Source organism: Sphaeramia orbicularis, chromosome 16 (genome assembly GCF_902148855.1).
Source record: "Sphaeramia orbicularis chromosome 16, fSphaOr1.1, whole genome shotgun sequence".
NCBI classification, from domain to species: Eukaryota; Metazoa; Chordata; class Actinopteri; order Kurtiformes; family Apogonidae; genus Sphaeramia; species Sphaeramia orbicularis.
In genome coordinates, this window is record NC_043972.1 from 6608908 (window position 1) to 6628347 (window position 19440).

At 40.1% G+C, this 19440-nt stretch overlaps 1 protein-coding gene across 3 annotated transcripts in view; it reads right to left on the reverse strand.

Moving 5' to 3' along the window:
* The window catches only part of vps13b (vacuolar protein sorting 13 homolog B), a 464114-nt gene that overhangs the window by 229911 nt on the left and 214763 nt on the right, over positions 1–19440 (reverse strand). For all 3 annotated transcript variants that reach the window (XM_030157727.1, XM_030157729.1, XM_030157728.1), the window contains exons 24-26: positions 17179–17396; positions 12154–12357; positions 1970–2141 (exon numbers count right to left, since the gene is read on the reverse strand). In XM_030157727.1, the coding sequence (XP_030013587.1) occupies positions 1970–2141; positions 12154–12357; positions 17179–17396 (594 nt within the window). The remainder of the gene's footprint in view (positions 1–1969; positions 2142–12153; positions 12358–17178; positions 17397–19440) is intronic.

Sequence of the window (19440 nt, forward strand, 5' to 3'; positions counted from 1 at the left end):
TGTACTCATATAAATGTATCTGCATGCCTCAGTGCACCTTGTATGTCAACAAACCCACCCACTGCAGGCAAAGTGAGTAAGCTTCATACGAGTACTGATTAACTTTATATTGAACCGAGCCTGTGAGCTTAACTGCTGGTACTCTCTCATTGTTTCCACTGAGAAAGTCCCACAATCACAGGGTAGCTTGGGAAAATGGACTTCAAGCATGTGAAACTATGGTTGTTGTTGTACTGTTGCCTTGCGGTGGTTCAGAGAAACAGAGCAGTTCCTAATGGCTTATTAATATTGAAACACAAGGCCTGTCAACTTTATTGTGGATACTGTGTGGAAAGAACTTTCTGTAGTTGTTAGCTGTTCTGAAACTCTCCGAACACTGTGTTGATATTGATGTATGACTTTTCTAAACCTTCCCCCTGAACGAGTACTGGAAATCCTTAGTCCCTCCGACTTAAGCGGTTCATCTTAAAAGAAGGAAAGTGCACCGCTGATTTGTGCCTTAAGAACAGCCTCTGGAGACGTGCTTAAATTTCGACCTCTAATCTTCCAACACATAATGGCACAACATTATATCTGAGAACCAATACATCTGAAAGGGCTGTTTTTCCATTTCTCTGGAGAGACAAGAGTCCTATTTCCTTCACAGCTGAAAAACATATTACATCATAGCAGATTGGCTGCAGCCGTATCTGTGGTTTACTTATCTCCAAGAATGTATTTGTGATATTAGCCAGTTAATATATTGCATACACACAATTTTATTGACATCCTACATGCAGGATTGCTTTGATTTCCTTGCGCTTTGCTTAATGGGTTGCATACAGAAAATCCGGTGGTAAGTTCATCTCGCGACTCAGATGGCACATATTAAGCCCAAATCCAAAGTAATTCCTATTTAGGATGTTTCTAAGTCAAACCATCTCTGTGAGGTCCTCCAAAATATTCCCTTTCCACTATTAAAGACCTTAAGCTGGGCGATCTGGTTGGCAGATGCTAAACATTACAGACACCAATTAAAGGTAAATCTAGCCTTTCATCGCCCCAGTAAATCTAAAGGGGACAAGAGGCGGTTCGCTTAGGATTCATCACCCATTTATTTATTTGTCTTTTCCCTCCATCCCTCCTTCTCTCCAGCTGCGTTTCCCCTCTCGGTGCTCAGCATGCCAATGAAAAGGAGTAGGAGTGATCACTTTAGGTGGAGATATAGCAAGATGAAAAAATTAAATGCTTCCGGTAACCTTTAACACAGCAAAATGCAGAAGTCAAATGTGTTAGAAGTCGTCACACTTTTTTGCTATTAGCAACCTGTAAAAAGGTTATTACCAAAAAATGGTGCAGATTAGAACCTCTTACAACTAACGACTGGCTACAAATTGTGAATGGAATACTCGAGATGGAGATTCGTGAAGAAGAGCCGTGTCATGATAAATGGAAGAAATGGGATATTTTCATTTCAATGTCACATTACTAAAACCAATTGTTAGTCACAAAGGTTTTTCTTCGGTCGATGTGTCCCAAATGTCGCTTATGTTTGTTTTGTATTGTACAGAAATCAAGCAATAAAAATAAAGAAAAAAAAGTCATCACACTTTTCAGTCTAATGTTTGTTGTTGTTGTTGTCTATTACTTTACTGGTCCGGCCCACTTGAGATCCAATTGTTCTGAATGCAGCCCCTGGAAGAAATGAGTTTGATACTCCTGGTCTACAGCCACTGTCATTTGTTAAACTCCATGGGTTTTACTGGTGAATCAATGTTATAGAAGATGACGGTGTTTCCACATTCACTACAGAGCCGCTGAATGTCCAAATGGGTCATATCTGATGACCATGGAAAGATGACAAACTCCATTTTACACCAATTATTTACATGTTTTGGTAGGATTAGTGGATCACATGTGATTGAACATTTCAGATCAACAGATGCTTTCGGTTGACAGTAAATGTTTAGGTCTTTGAGGGTTAAAGTACCTGTTTTTTTGGCAGTTGGATCACGAGCAAAAAGTTTAGCCGTGACCTTGGGAAGCATCCACTGCATCCACAGGCTGACCTTCCCACTGGTCCCACCGATGCTGCTGGTTTTCTGCTCCAGAGTGACTGTGTCGGCAAAAGGACTGTCGTCTCCAGCTGGTACCGAGTCGCCCTACCAAGCCAAAAGAGAATGCGTTCAGCACCAAAACATAAAAACACGCAAGAAAGAACTGTAATGAGTTTTAAGACTACCAAAGGTGTTTTCAGTTTATGAATGACAGGGAGCTTGCTCTTTGTCCAAATAAAAATTGCAAACTTTTTCAAAACTGCTATTTTTTTTCCACAAGACCTTGACTTTATGTACTTTATTACTTCTGAGCCTACTTTTTTGGTTGAGATTGTACCTGTTGAGTGTAGTAGAAAAGTAAATTTTAATAAATGTATGAATAAATGAATGCATAATTTGCAGTAAATTATGTTTTAGTGACAGAAAAGTTTTCAAAACATGAAAATCACAAAAGTGCATGGATATCACACAAACAAGTTTGACTAGAATCATTCAAATACCGACTGGTTAGCCAAATCATGTCAAGTTTTTTTTATATGTTTTCCTCATGTATTTCTTATCTTACAAAATGATGTGCCTTTGAGCAAACTGTAAAATTCGCCTACAAGAGAAACTTTTTTCTAAACTTTTTAAGACTTTCAAGACCTGCGGAAGCACCCTGAATCACTGCTTCATATTTTAAACAGAACACAGTCCAGCAGAGCAAATGATACATGTATTTATATAATCTACACCAGAATACAGTATTTCCAGTATTATTTACCAGCTGTGATGTTAGTCAACAGTCCGGTGGTTTGTCACTGTGTGCGTGCGTCGAACCATCTGTTCAGTGCATGTGTACGTATGTAACAATGTGTTGTCGCTGTGCATGTAGCCATAACAAAGCAACCACCAGCTTTCGAGCCTTTTGGTGTAGAGATGACATCAGTGTCTGCTGAACAGAGCTGAGATGAGCGATGTGTGAGAGGGGGGGTGGGGGGTGGGGGCGCTGCGTGGAGCTGTCACTGGTGTTAACCCCAAACGGAGCCACCAGCACCACATGGGCTGCTTTCACTCAACTACCAGGACACACACGTCTCACAGCCTGGGAGAGAATGGGAAGTGAAGACCGGAGGCGGGGGCAGAGGTTGGGGGTTAGGTGGAGAGGCAGCAGGATGCGGCGGAGGAGGCTGCCTTCTGTGAGCTCTCATCTCATTACTGGGGGTTTGGCAAACACAGAGGATGACAGCACTGGGGACGGGTTTTATTTTTTCTCTCTCTCTCTCTTCCTGGTGAATGTGTTTTCCAAACATGTATCTGTGTGTCTGACTCGGAAAAGTGAAAAGCCTGCAAACAAACAATATGGCAATTTGCAGCTCTGGCATTGCTGGGTTTCATTTTTTCCACAGCTTCTCTCTCTGCAGCTTGGTAATGACAGATTGTGTCATGGTTATCGAGCCTGGCTGTGGTTGGTGAGGAGGTTATCAACCATCTCAATTAGAAACCCCACAGCTGCTGGGCTGATTACAGTGTCTTAAAGAGGATCCAGATGAGGAAAATATGTCCCTGTTCCACAGCTGGGGGGGTGAGGGCCTCACTCTAATGTGAAAATTTAATTTAATAGCACATTTGAGAGTGGCAGACAGCAGAACTCAATAACAGTGGATAACAATAATATAAATAAATTAAAGATAATGCTTATTCAAAAATAGATTCAGCATTACAGCAGGAATCGCTAAGATGTAGTATGTGCACCATGTGTGGATTTACTTTAGTTCACAGAAGAAGGAGAAGAAGAATTAAGAAATGTAGGACACAGATATGAACATAATGTAGACAAGTGGAAATAAACTAAAAGATCCCCCCAAAAATAACTAAATACAGCAATTATGAGATAAAACTATATATCAAGTCAGGATGTACCATTAGGTGACTATTTCCATCTGCACTCTCCTCCTTTTTGCTAGTTCTGCACCGTTTCTTTCAAGCTTAAAGTTTTTATCTGTTTTATCTGTTTATCCGTTTTATCTATTTATCTGTTTTTAGTTGTTAATTTTTTTTCTCATGCCTATACTTTTTATTGCTTCCCTGCTGTAATACTTTTAATGTTTTATGCAAAACACTTTGAATTGTCTTGTACATGAAATGTGCTACATAAATAAACCTGCCTTGCCTAGTTTCATTAAGGAAACTATATCAACAATCAAGTTGCAGCTACAAAAAATGGCATGTACACAATCATATGTGGCCTTTTCTTATGTGGGTATTCAGTGTCACTTGGCCATGTGCACATATTCCACCAAATGTCCCCCTGCCTGGCATGACCTTAGCACTGCTTCAGAAATACAAACTAACCAAACAAACCAGAGTGGAGGGGAGCGGAGTGAACAGAACAGAACAGAACAGAATAGAATAGAATAGAATAGAATAGAATAGAATAGCCTTTATTGTCACTGAGTGCTACTCTAGGCAGTGCAACAATATGAATAAAAAACAATATGTCAGAAAATAAGAATGGAGTGAATATAAAATTGCAAAAACTAAAAATTTTTATAAAAAATAGAATGTAAAATTTTACAAAAAGTGAAATAAGAATAGAACAAAAAGTAGAATAAAATAAAATAATAAAAAAAAAATGAATAGACACAATATTAACAGTATGTATACTCCCCCTTTCTCCCTTTCTCCCCCTCTCCCCCAGTCTCTATCGCTCTCTCTTTTTCTCTTTCTTTACCCTCTCTCTTTAACCCCAACTGGTCAAGGCAGACAGCCATCCTCCAGGAGTCTGGGTCTGCTTGAGGTTTCTGCTGTTAAAGGAAAGTTTTTCCTCGCCACTGTCACCAGTCACAAGTGTTTACTCCTGGAGGATTCTGTTGGGTTTCTGTAAATTGGCTTAGAGTCTGGTTTTGACCAACTCCATATATAAAGTGTCATGAGATAGCTTTTTGTTGTGATCTGGCGCTATAAAAAAAATTTGATTGATTGAGTGATTTGATTGGTTTTCCCCTGTAAGTCACTTTGGAAAAAAGCGTCTGCCAAATGCATAAACATATATATATATATATATATATATATATATCTGTGAACACGTCTATAAAAAATAGTGCATTTATGTCTGATAAATATTGCATTATTATTGCCAGAATGAGTATTATTGTTCGACTTTTTGCACGTTAAACCAGGTCACATCTGTCACTGGTGCAGAGCTAATGAAGTGTGGAGGCTAATCAGACTCTGTAGGTATGACGAGAAAACCCAGAGGAAAAAAAAAAACACTAAATAACTTAATTCCCTTAGAACTGGCATTTATCTCAATCAGGTAGCGAGCAGCGCCGGTGTGTGCGCTGCTGGGTTTGTGTGACTGGCAGTGAGTAACATGAGCTCAGTAATAACGCTGTTCAGTCAGTCTCCATGAGAGATATTCTAGTGTCAACTGCTATTTGGGGACTAATTATTGTTGAGCTGGAGTCAAAACACAGCACCCTTTCTCTCTCCTTCTGTGTGTGTGTGTGGTTAGCGCTGTTTAGTTTACAGTTCTGGCCGGTCGGTCGGATTAGTCTCTGTAATGTCATGTGTGGAAACAGGAGCCAGCCGCTGGCGCTGTGGGAAACTCCGACCACTGTGTACTGTAGCGTGGTTACATCTGAGCATCGGACACCCAGCTATTCCTGCATCCCAGTCAGAACCACTGCTGTCACTTAAACATCCCCGGTCTCACTGTAGCTGAGGAAAAACCAAGAGAACATTCTGACAATCGGACATGCCTGTTAGATTAACAAGTCTCTGCGTAGACACTTTTACTGCGACAGACCGACTTGGCCAATAGGATGTTTAAAAACTGCTCCCACATTGATTTTTCATGGTTAACTTGACGATGTGATATAGATTTATTCAGGTTTTTATGTGTTTACTACTTTAATTATGGACAGCAGTGTATCTACATGTTTAAGGAAGCCAAATTTAAGACTTCTAAGGCCCCCTTCAACACCACTTTAATTAAATCAGACTTACATTCATGAAATACCTAAAAGTACAACAACTTTAACATTTATTTACTTGATTTACTACATACTATTTACTACTTCCTCTTTACTCCTTTTATTCTTTGCTATAAAACACTTTGATGGACAGCTTTAGAAATAAATGCATTATTTTTATTATTAGTTGACTCACATTTCCACTGGACACTCATGATTAAGATGGTAAAGCGCATACCTGAAACTAGCCCCTTCCCCCATGAATGATTGTTGGTGGTTGCACTAATTGCAGTGTTGATCCATGTATTTCACACCCAGGCCTTCAGTGGTGTCTAACCTGACTTAATCAACTTTTTAATATCAATAATATGCAAAAAAACACAATATAACAAGGGGTTGCATCACATACAGGTATCTGACATAGAGAAAGAATGTCATTATAAACCCAAGAAACCAATGAATACAATGCAGCAGGCTGTATCACATACATCATCTCGACACAATCAGCAATATTTAGTGAATAAAATAACTTGATCATACAAATGTTCATAAAATACACTGTATTCACCAAAACAGCTGATCATCTTTTAGTTTGTTTGAACCAAATCCATTTATTCTCCTCTGTCGGCCATTGTGCGTTGGAAATAGATATTAAATCTAAACCAATCGATTGCAAGTCTCTACAGATGTGGTTTGTAGCTCTTATGCTTTTTGAAGGTCCATCCAATGCCTGCATTGCTGTATGCCTGCTAGATGGCCCCCAGGTGGCCAATATGAAATCTGATTGGTTAAAGCTACAAGTTCATTCTATTTACTGTAATTTCTGGACTATAAGCTGCTACTTTTTTCACACGCTTTGAACCCTGTGGCTTTAACAATGATCAAACAATCAAACGCACTCACACTAAATTCTTCAGATCAGTCATTTTGCGCATCATGCACACACCCTCATCATGGAAAACACACAAAAAAATGCATATGAGGCAGCTTTCAAGTTAAAGGTGGTTGATCTGGCTGTTAAAGAAGGAAATAGAGCTGCTGCACGTAAGCTTGGCATCAATGAATCGATGGTGAGATGTTGGAGGTGGCGGCTTATATTCAGGTGCGCTCAATAGTCCGGAAATTATACCATTTTTGCGGTGTTGCTTCTGAGCCTCAATGTGGAAATACCCAGCAGTACCCAATGGTGAAATGTGATTGGACAAACACTCTGACATACACTTACATGACTTGAAGCAGTGACCAAGAGAAAAGACTATTGGGAATTAATTAATGCACCTTCATGAGGCAAATATATAAATGTAGGTCAGTGATTCTGATTCTTTAGGCAGAGCAGGCCTTTCTGGACCTGATGGACCACCACTGACGTCCACAGAGTTCAGAATAAGCCTTTGTCTGATCCCCATTACAAATTTATTTTATAAACATTTCCAAAGAAAATACAGCAATCTTGTTCTTTTAGTTCTGTGGAATTTTTAAGCCCTCTGGATGATGGATTTTAGCATCAACTATCCTTCTTCTTAAGTCAAAGATACTTACAAGTCAATGTTTTTTAAGTGCACAAGGTTTTGGAAGAAGGGGCACTTTTGTTATCATTTTGCTCCATAAAAGCTCCCTATCAGTCGACCTCTAGAGTTGACACTATATCTCTAAGCTGAGGTTTTTATTATTTATGTTTGTACCCCTGCCTTCTCATCAAGGTGAGGCCTTGAGGACCAGATGTGGTGACGTGGTTTCGGTGGAGGTGGGCTCTGCCACGTTCCTGAGCTGCCAAATCTGCCCCCCCCTCCAAAAAAAAAAAACAACACACACTCACACACACACATTCAGAGAGGGAGCTATTTTCCCACACCTTCACAAGCCAAGATGTAAAGTATACAGTTTAATTCCTGGGCCTCTGTGCTATAAACGGGCTGAGGATCTGGGTTTATTTTCTCTGCAACGTTTGTCTTTGCTCATCAGAGAGACCCAAACATTGGAAGACAACAGCAGGCTGGGAAGTGTCAAAGAAAGATGGAGCTAAGGACAGATTAAGAAAGAGGAGTGGAAAGAGGGGATGGTTTAAGGACAGGTGGACAGATGAGCAAAGGTTTGCAGGGTAAAACGGAAGAAAACTGAAGGAAAACAGATTGGAGTAAGAAAAGGTTGGTAAGATAAGACTCCAACAGAGACTGATTATGGAAGTTGGGATTATCACAAGAGAGCACCTCTCTATTATTATTAGTATTAGTATTATCAACTTTATTATCAACATTAGTAGAATTAATATGACTAATGGTTCTGGTAAATTTCACAGTAGGGAGGCTTTGTCAAGAGTCCAGGTCCAGTCTTAAGAGTTAGATGGAATTAGGAGGATTGCAAAAATGGAATATCTTTTCATTAGTTTCACACCAAAATAAGAATTGCTATGTTTTAACTATTTCAGCATCTGCGTGTGCCTTTGTGATGTGGCATGGGCATGTTTCTTCTTCCTCCTCTTATTCTCTTTAAACTGTTAAACGCTGAGCTAGTTGTTTCTAGTTGGAATCATTTCAAAGTAACAAAAACAATGGACTAGCCGAAAGCAGAAACGTCAAACCAAGCTCTGACCAGAAAACAGCAAAAGTAATAAAGTTCATAATCATCCTAATCATTTCATATTTTGACCTTTATTTTTGTTCTTCTTCGTCTCGTTCAGTGAGTTTTAGCAGTAGAGAAATAATACTTGTACTGTTGGGTCTCCTAAGTGTTAGCTTAGCGCTGCAAAGATTATCTCGACTGTTAGCTTAGTTTACATATTTGCTCATTAAAGTGCTTCCTGTTTGAGTTGTGGTCTGTTTTCCGAAAATGGGTTTTGTTGAACTTTTAGCTGATGTTCTTCTGGTTACGTGGATATATAGCATGTATATATTACTACAAGCGTCACATAGCGTTACCATGGCAACACATAACATGGAGCAGTTAGTTCAAGTGGCTACTAGTAGGTGACGTCAAGCATTAAAGACCATTACCATCACCTACTATGTTTCAATGTGGATCAGAGTTCAAAAACCCTCGCAACTAAAAAGCCTGGAACAAAAAAAACATGTGCATTTTACTTTTTTTTTTACTGATCATAGGATTATTCCGTTTGTGCGATGTGCAACTTCACCACTAGGTGTCACTAAATGTTACACACTGAACTGAACTTTTTTTAGGCTAGAGTCAGGATCAAATTTGCTGTAGAAGTTTTAGGCCTTGAGGCTTAGAGAAGATTTTATCAGGCTGAGGTTTAAGATTCTCATTCTTCATAAAGTGACTACATTTGAGGGTGATCAATAAAAAGTGAGAGATGCTGAAAGAAAAAGGGAAGATGAAATTCATGACATCTTAAATAAACACTATGTCATACTGTATCACTTACAAATACAGATTTCTCCAAAAATGCTGCAGATTATTGTTTCATTTTGACAGCTTAAGGGCGAGGAAAGGTTGGTAATGGATAGTTTGGGGCTGTGCAGAGGATGTAGTCCGTGGGTGGGGGGCAGGGGATTTGGGTAGCGACTGCTGCCACTACTGCTGAGACTTATCAAAACAGCTCCTACATTCTTGCTCAATCACCCAGCCTCCCAGAGGACTAAACACTTCTACCAGTGTTTGTACTTAGGTAAACAGTGACAAGTGGGCTGTCAGGGGCCTCTGTAGCCTTTTTATAGACGTACTATACCGCGGGTCCACAAATGATGCAAGAAAAACACTCACGCTGAGCGCACGGAAACAAATGCGGCCAGAGATGCATATCGGCATATGAAACACATGTATACAGACTCATACACATTCTGCAGATGCATTTCATTGCCTCTCATGGTGATATGATGGGGCTGCTATGATTCATGGGGCCTCGTATGCACCAACCTGGTCAAAAAGCATTAAATCCAGGGATAAAAAACACAAACATTCTCATCAACACCATCCGGTTCGCCCTATATTTCTACTTCATAAAAATGACACAGGAGCCCCCAAGGGCCGAGGCCCCAAAGCCATGGACCCCTGGCTAGTTGTTGTTGCTGCTGCTACTGTGCTAGTTGAGAGAAATCACTCTGCTACATCGCCTAAGCCTCAGATAAGCATCACCTTGGGGCAAGAGGAAAAATAACACTCAACATTTGTTTGTTGTTGCCCCCTAAAAACCCGGAGCGTAATTTTTCCATTGGTTTTTCACATGCTTGCACGCTTCGCTACAGTTCATACTTCATTCTCTGGGTTTGATATTTTATCTGAGTGAAAAATGTAAATACAGGTTATTGTTTTCCCCAAATTAAGGGGCAGGTTTATACTCAATCAAGCCCAAGCTTACAAGAATCAAACAGAGCTCACTGCCTATCTGGACAGTCTGTTCTGGGTAAGAAAAAATAATGTAAGAAACACAAGCACTGATGTGATTTTTTCCAGCTTTGAAAATCTTTCCCAAACAAAACAGATTTTTTGGACAAATTGCATATGTTAGCACTGACTCAACTACTCAAACAATAAAAAATACAATATTTGCACTTAAAATCATAAATCAGCTGCTGAGCTATGTATACAACAACGGCTTAAATAGCAAGTGTTAATGCATGACGCATACCACCTCCGATTATAAAAGCTCATAACTGGGTGTTGGCAGGGTATAAATCATAAGGCCTCTTATTAATCAAATGGCACAACACGAGAGACGTAAAGCTCGAAAATTAAATACGTGAACTATGGTTTCAGTAAAAACATCAATAAATATATATAGAAGTGAGTAAATCACATTTTTTTGTTCTTTCTTTGTAAGTGCAGCCTTTAGAGTACCAGCCGCTGATCTGGAGTCAGTCTCTGCTCTGTTCTCTAAACCTTGGATTTCTCAAAATGGTGCTCACAATAAAAAGTCTGTACATCGACCTAAAAAAAAACGTATAGATACTTAGAACCTGAACTAAACTTCAACATGGACAGCCACTGCATAAATGTCCACGTGTTGGCTTTAAGAAATGTAGAGAAGTAGTAGAGAAACTACATGAGGTCAGCAGGTTTCTGAAGCTGTTTGAGAAGGTCTGATGAAACTGATCTCTGAACCCATTAAAACCAGATGTAATAGCACAGTTTAACCTCTAAGATGGTGCCTGGTGTTAATGAAATACTGAGGCTACATTTAGACGGTAATGATCTGAACTGAGAATGCAAAAGTGATGCTGTATTCTCATTTTTAATTCCATGTTTAGACACATATTTTGGGGGAAAAATCTGCATGCAGACGGACACGCAAAAGTGTGCGAAATTTCCTATTTATCAATGTAGTATGGACACCAGGGGGCTAGGTGACATCACCACCACCAAGACCAAGTGCCTGCGTAGAACCTTTCTGCTTCTCTTCCTGTTTTCTCCTAGCGTGAAATACAATCACAAAACAGGAAACAGAACATGGCAATTAGTGACAATTGCTGGAACGACTGTTGGATGTAAATTAGAGCGGCTAGGGTAACTTGAAGGTCCATCACAGGGAGATAATCTCATATGTTGTTGTTTTCCTGTACCGGTGCGTGCTTGTGAAGTAAACTCTACTCGACGAGAAAACGCAGTTTTGCATTTTCGACCCCTTAGATGGTGACAGAAGAGTGGAGCGTTTTTAAGATTTCCACTCTGGAAGGAGGTTTCACTTTTTTTGCGTTTTCAACCCCCAAAAACGCTGTTGCCGTCTAAATGAAAGGCACATCTGAAGAAATATTTTGTGATTGTCACCTGAGAGAGTTCTCGTGTAAACTGGGCCTCAAACACACACAAAATGGATGAATTTTTTTAGTTTTGAGATGAAGAAATATATAAATTTGCATTTAAGACGATTGTTGATGACTACAGTTAGCGTTCTAATGATGCTAGTTTGCTAGCTTGGTTTTTGGAGACTGTTTTCAGACAATCCTTGAAGTTTTCATAGGGTGATTTAGGTCTTATATTTGCTACTGACACACATACTGGACAGAAACAACACATTTGAACACAAATTATGGGAAGCTATCCAACTATTCTTCTCCCAGACTTCTATGATTATGATTTCCATCTTGTGGAGTCAGGTTTATATCTAAATCGGGTCTTGTTTTTTCTAATTAGCATTTGAAGACACTGGGAGAAGGATGACTGAAGGCTAAATGTTGCTAAAATACATATCTGCAGTGAAAACAAACCTCGGTGGGGGAGCCAAAGTCTGCCGAGGGGCTGCAGGTGCTGGTGTCTGGGAGAGCGGTGCCGGCGCTGCTTCGTACTGGAGACGACGGAGCGGCGCCTGCAGGGGGTTCTGGGACGCTGGAAGTCTGACGCAGGATGCCATGTCTCTGGAGACGAGCCCACGTGGAGCTCCAGCTGAGGAGGAGCTCGTACAACAGCTGGACCTGGAGAACCACACAATGGAGGTTAGTTTAAGTGAACAGCACTTAAAGCACTTCATCTTAAATTCTGATGATCATACACAATTTAGAAAAAAATCATCCCAGTGACAGGGATTTTTATGCCAAATTCCTCATATTTTGAGGACACATGATTCACATATAAAAGCTACTGAACCTGAACACACTTTAAAATAGTTAAATGTTCTGGGCCAACTGAAATCCTGAAAAGATGAACCTAACAGACCACAAATAGTCTTAATATTTGAGACCTAATTCACATGTATTTTTGCCAAGGTCTGACTCAAACAGCTGTTCTGGGGAGTTCTCATATGGTTTGACTTCTAAGGGCCATTACCATGATTTGGCTTGGCAGTTTTGTAGTCATGTGACACCAAACCTAGTTAAAGTTGACCGAGAAGAGGAGAAAGAAGAAAATATTAGCCAGTAATGGAACATGATGCATTCTCAATGTCTCTCTCCCATGTCACCCACTTTTATCTTTAGTTTTCATCGCCTATATTCGTTTCACATGTAAAACCTTTCTGTCCGATGGGTGATTATATGAAAGCCACCGCATGCTCATACACGTGCTTCACTGTACAATTTTGTTATCCATAACAACAAAACTCCCAAAGAAACACCCACAGAGGAAAGTTAAGTTGTGTCATCAATTTCCCCAGAAAAAAGTCACCACGGTTAGGAAAAACTGAAGGCTCGGCGTCAAGTGTTCTCAACTATTTATCATGTGTTCACATGAAAAGAGGCCTGAGTTTCAAACAACAACAAAGCCAAAAACAAGAGTGGAAAACATGAGGGGAAGGCAGGGGAATGTGATGTGATGCTTTCGGTTATTCATGCATTCACTCGGTGTTCTTTAGAAAAGAAAGAGGGAAAGGAAGGGAGAAAATTGACGCTCTTTCACAGTGAGCTAATTTCTGGATTTCGAATGCTTCGCTTCTGCAGCCAGCTAACCCTTTCACCCCCCACCGCTGAGGGTCCCTCAAAAGAAAAGGTGCACAGATACACGAGCACACACACAAAACAGGTTTCTGAACTCCAAACACATTTTTACCCTCTACTGCTCGCTCACACACAGGCACGCCTGTTAGCACACGCATTACAGGGAGGCCTTCCATAAATAAGCATAAATCAAATGAAAAGCAGCACAATACATTACAGCTGGGCCATTTCAAACATGTCCAGGAAGAGCTGCTAACGTTGATCCAGCAGCCGTCCAGGGACAGGGCCAACAGCTGTCTGCCATACCCTACTGAACTGCACTGCCGGCAGGAGAGGCAAAGCTAAAAGCTCCCCTTTCTGAGAGTCTGGGGTCTGGACGGCCAACCGAGCACAACAAGGCCTACTGCATTCAACAGCACATGAGAGGGAACAGAATGGAGAACACAGAGGAAAGGAAAAAATACACAGGGTGAGTAGAGAGGGTGACACACGACCTTGGTTTTAGCCGGATTCAAGGCACATCAGCACATTTAGGAAACATTCTGTCGAGTCTTTTCTGACGATTCTTAGCACATTCTGTCTTTCTTCCTGCTCTCGGTACCCACTCGTAGCAGGACATGGGGTCAGTTGGCTAATCTCAGCTGCCATCGTCAGACGAGCGGGCCACATACACGTTTACATGAGCTCATAACACAGATGCCACATTTCATGAGCAAGGAAATGGAGCAAAACATTTGCAAGGTTAAGTTCTCCAAAGACCTGTCATCTGGAGATCAGGAGGCCTGTGAGGTTGCAGTAGTACAAACTGGAGACTGAACAGAGGCTTCCACACTCATTCATAAAAACACACAGATGAAAGGCGGGAGAGCATACACATGGTAAGTGTTTGTGTGTCTTTATCTAAGCACAGGATAGTATATATATATAGACATAGAAGCTACACAGAACTGGCATATTGTTGTGTGGTAACTTAGTGTATACAGGTGTACAGATGTGTAGTGTGTGTACACGTGTGTTTATGTAGCAATGTGCCAGAGGTAAACGCAAACAGTTGTGATATGTATATGTGTGTGTACTTGTGTTACTATCACTGTGAGAACCAGTTTGACTTTTAACTGTTGAAATGAAAACCTGGCCTTCCTCACTTTCAAATGAACCCATAAACTGTGTAAAATACATGGATGTAACCACTGTGGTGTCACCGTTTGCTTTGTCGAATTACTGTTCTCAAGAAGCTGCTTTGGTGTTTTGGAGCCAGAAGCACCCGTATTTGGACAAGAAGGCGAAACTGACAAAGAACAATCTAACACCACTGACAAACCACTACCCAACAAATGTTATATTTAATGCTGTGGAGTGATTTCAGCCACTTCAGCTGCAGTGTTCAGTGAGTTTTAAGTATATATGTTTTAGATGGTTTTCCGATACTTTTACCAGATAGAACATTCTCGTGTTATCTGAACTGTGTGTTTATGTTATTGTTTTTGTGTACTATTTTAATAACCAAGCTTTTTTGTGTTTTCTAATTTTGTATGTTATCAAGACCTTTGTAATTTATGAAATGCTCTACTAATACTACTACTATTACTACTACTAATTCTTCTTTTCTTTTTCTTGTTATTATTAAGTAAATGCATCAATTTACAGTGATGCATTTACACAGAAAAGTAATGCATTTTGATACACTCACTCTTCTGTACCCAACTTATCACTCATTTTACTCTTTAAGTGTTTCACGCTATTAACCTACGTCACTGTCTATATCCGCTGCCAAAACGTTTGGAATTTTATCTGTTGGTGGGTTTAAAAAAAAAGGTGTTTTTGCGTGTATGAAGCAAAACCACAGAAACAGGATACCTGTATCAACCCGCAAAAATACTAAATCGAGTGTAAAAATTGGAAAACAAAACCTTTCTGTCCTGTTTTTCTCAGCGTATTAAACATTCTTTTTTGTATAAGACAGCAGTCCATTGCATGTTCTGGAAAATCTGATTTTATGTCACAAAAATGCAGTTTAGTGGCCAGAGGAAGTTGAAGGCCAACTGGCATTGTTTGTTTAATTTCAGCAAATTAATGTCTCAGAATTACAGTGATAATATCTTATTGATTTTGATCTGTGGTATCTGATTCCACCACCCAGTCTCCTCCCTTTTATATCACCCATGTGTACATCTGTTACTGTGTTGGTGGTACTCATCGTGCAGTAACTGTGCTGTGCTCTGACATCCTCATCTACATTCCCACAAATGGCAAAGTTAATTAAAAAGAGGAGTTAGTGGTGTGAGGTCCCCTTTGTTCTGAAGGGGTGGAGGTTCTCTGGCAGGAGTTCATAAGGAGCTGCTGCTGCCCCTCGACACAATTTACGCAAGAAGAATAATGAAAAGAGAAGAAGCACAGGAAGAAAAGGAAAAGAAGAAGACAAGATGAAGAAGAATAGGGGTAGAACAAAAGAAGAGAAGAAAAGAGGAGGAAGAAGAAAACGAAGAGGACAAGAAATAGAAGAATAAAAAGAGAACAAAAAAGAAGAGGATATGGACAGAAAAAAGAACAGGAGGAAGAAAAGAGAAGAAGAAAAAGAGAAAAAGGAGAAGACAAGTAGTAGAAGAGAAGAACAAAAGAGTAGGAGGAAGAAGAAAAGAAGAATGAAGAGAAGAACATACAGAGAGAAGAAAAAGAAAAAACAGGAGGAAGAAGAAAAAAAAGAAATAGAAGAATGAAAAGACAAGAAGATGAGACAAAGAAGAGGATAAGGAGAGAAGAAAAAGAACAGGAGGAAGAAAAAAGAAGAAAAATAAGAGAAGAAAGAGAACACAAGTAGAAGAAGAACAAGAGGAAGAAAAAGGAGAAGAAATAGAAGAATGAAAAGACACAATGAGAAAATAAAGAGGGAAAGAGAAAAGAGAAGAGAAAAGAGAAGAGAAGAGAAGAGAAGAGAAGAGAAGAGAAGAGAAGAGAAGAGAAGAGAAGAGAAGAGAAGAGAAGAGAAGAGAAGAGAAGAGAAGAGAAGAGAAGAGAAGAGAAGAGAAGAGAAGAGAAGAGAAGAGAAGAGAAGAGAATTTCATGAGTTTTCATTGGACCCAAAAACTAATAATGACTCATCAAATAATCACAATAACCCTTCCCAGTTCTACCAGTCACAGGCACTCCATCTGAAAGGAAGAACAGAGGAGAAGAAAAGAGAAACATTCTCCCAATAAACGGCCAAGCTCTCCTCATCGCTGGGAAAGTTTTCACCACTAACAGATTAAGGCCTTTCATTTGTTTCTGGTACCAATTCCCCTCAATATCACCATGGCTCATCACTGTGGTCGGAGACATTTAACAGTGTGACCACTCAAAAGGTCGCTCCAATTAAGTGTTTACAGAGAAACCTAATTCAATACAGCTAACTCAATTGAGAAAAAACAAAACATGTGTAATGGTACATGTAGATGTGATTATAGGCCTGTAACAGCACAATGAAAACCAACACAAAGCCCTAACCAGGAGACAAACATGTTCCACTTCCAGTCCGTCCGTATTCATCACGCTCTCACCGAAACAAAATAACACCCTGTAAAACAACCATGATGAGTCTCACAACCCTCCGCTCTGCTTCGCTCAGACCTCAAAATGTTTGACCAAAACAAACAAGGCAACACTCTCTTGTTTACGCTCCTATTTTCATGGGAATCCTACTTGGTACGGAGATGAGGCCGTTTGTTTATTGGAGTCAATCTACATCAGAAAAATGATGTGGAGGCAGGCTGTTCCCGCCAGAGTCTCTGTGTTGATATTTTAGGGAAGTTTATAAGTAGATGATTTGTATAAATACACATGTACGTTTGATGACTACTTAGTGAGATGCGGGGCTTTGTGGCTGACCTGAGGGTTGGAGCACTTGACGTGGACCGGCTGGAGGTCAACGTGGAGGCAGACTACGAAAGAGTGCCGTCCCTCTGAGGAGCTCTGCAGCTTATGGGATGTGACGGCCAGCGTGGAGGTGCAGCCCATGGGCTCCAGGAGGCTCAGGCTCTGCTGCTGCCCCAACAGGGTGTACACGCTGAACTGACTGAGGCTCACGGTCCAAGGGAAAGCATCACCTAAGACCAAGAAAAAGACCCGGGGATGACAGGGTGCTTGCTCGTTATCCAAATAAAAATTCCAAAACTGCATTTTTTTTTTTTTTTTTCTAGAATCTTGACTTTGGCTACATTCAGACAGCAGGTCTTAATGCACAATTCAGATTTTTTGGGTGAAATCTGATTTTTTTTGTGTGCCAGTTCATATTACACATTAAATACGACTTTTATCTGTTTTGAATATAAACTGAATGCAGCCCTGAAGTGACCGCATGCTGTGTTTATGGAAGTAACACTCCTGGGATGCAGAATTGTGACGTTTGTTGCATTTCAATCACGTAAAGGTCGGATTAATGCGACCTGGCCGTTCAGACTGAAGTCGCATTGCAAAATATTCAATACATATCGGATTTAGGATAACATATGAAAGTGGCCTGGGTCTAATTTGTGCTGTTCAAACTGTCTTTAATAGATTGGATACATGTCACGTATGGGCAAAAAAAATCGGATTTGGCCATATTTGCCTGCAGTCTGAAGGTAGCTTTAATGTACTTTTATACATGTGTGCCCACTTCTTTGGCTGAGATTGTACCTGTTGTGTGTAGAAGAAAAGTTCATGTTAAATGTATGAATGAATGAATGCATAATTCACAGTAAGTTATGTTTTACTGACAGAAACTTTCTCAAAACATAAGTGCATGGATATCACACAAACAAGTTTTGCTAGAATCATTCCAGTACTGACCAGTTAGTGAAATAATATCAAGTTTTTATATGCTCTCCTCATGTACTTCTTATCTTACAAGATCATGTGCCTTTGAGCATACTCTAAAATTCAATCATGACGGAAACTTTTTCTCATACTTTATCAAGACTTTCACACAAAATTCCAGACTTTTCAAGGTCTGGAAAACAGTGTTTCAAAATTCTATACTTTCTAAGACTTTCAAGACCTGCACAAGCACCCTGGATGATGAAACGTGGGAAAGGAATGAAAATGAGAGAAAGAGCATGAAACGCAGATTTGTGAAAGGGATTGGCAGGAATTGAGAGGAGCAGCTAAAGAAGAGAGATGTCATGTGAAGGGAAGGCGAAGAGCACGAGCCAAAGTGTTGTGAAACTGAGGAGAAGCCTGGGATATAAGTCAGCGAGGATTTAGAAAAAGCAGCAAAACAAAGTGCGGTAGAATTAAATATCAGGGACGTAATTCAGCAGTGCTATTGTAAATCTGAGAGTCTAACGCACGATGCCACATTCTGAAAACTTCAACTGCCGACTCGCTGCTCTTTCAGGACCATCCAGTAGAGAAAGGGAACTTGTTCACTAGCACAAGGCCATGAAGAATACATTTCCCCTGCACTGTGGGCAGAACGCTTTGATCCAGAGCATTAAAAATGAGAGATGAAGAACTTTTCAAAGGGTAGGAATGAATTACTAAAAGCATGGGTTGTTAATTTTAACGGCAACATTGACAAGGCCACTGATGTAACTGTTTTTGCTGTCGTTTTTCTTTCTCCTCCATTTTTGAAATCTCTATGCCCAGTTCTGATGTCATTGGAGAGTTAAGAGAAAAAAGGAGGGCGCCCCCTCTTTTTCTTCTGAAGAGAAAACACTGCTTGACCGTCTGAGTGTTGCTTATGTCAACTCTACCAGGTGTGCACACCACATGTGCGAGATCTATCTCTCAAAGTCACTCTACTTAAGTTTGTTTGTCTTTTGTCATGGTAAATGAGTGGTAGTGGGTCAAAGGTTTCCTCAGTGTTGAAAAGGCCATAATGATGATGAATTCACTTAATGTAGCCTATTACTATTTTCTAAACATTCATTTCAATTATTAATAAAAGCAAATTCATTTATTACAACACTTAACAGAGTTTTTTCCAGCCCATGAAATGTATTTTCCAAGACTCCCACGTTCAACCTTTGACCTTATCTCCACCATTGATTTCCAAAGTGTGACATTTTGTTTTCTCATTTAAACTTTCTAATGAACCCATTTAACATGACGTGTGTTCAGCTTTTCAGACGATTCTCATTTACGTTGTGAGGTACAGATACAGTTGAG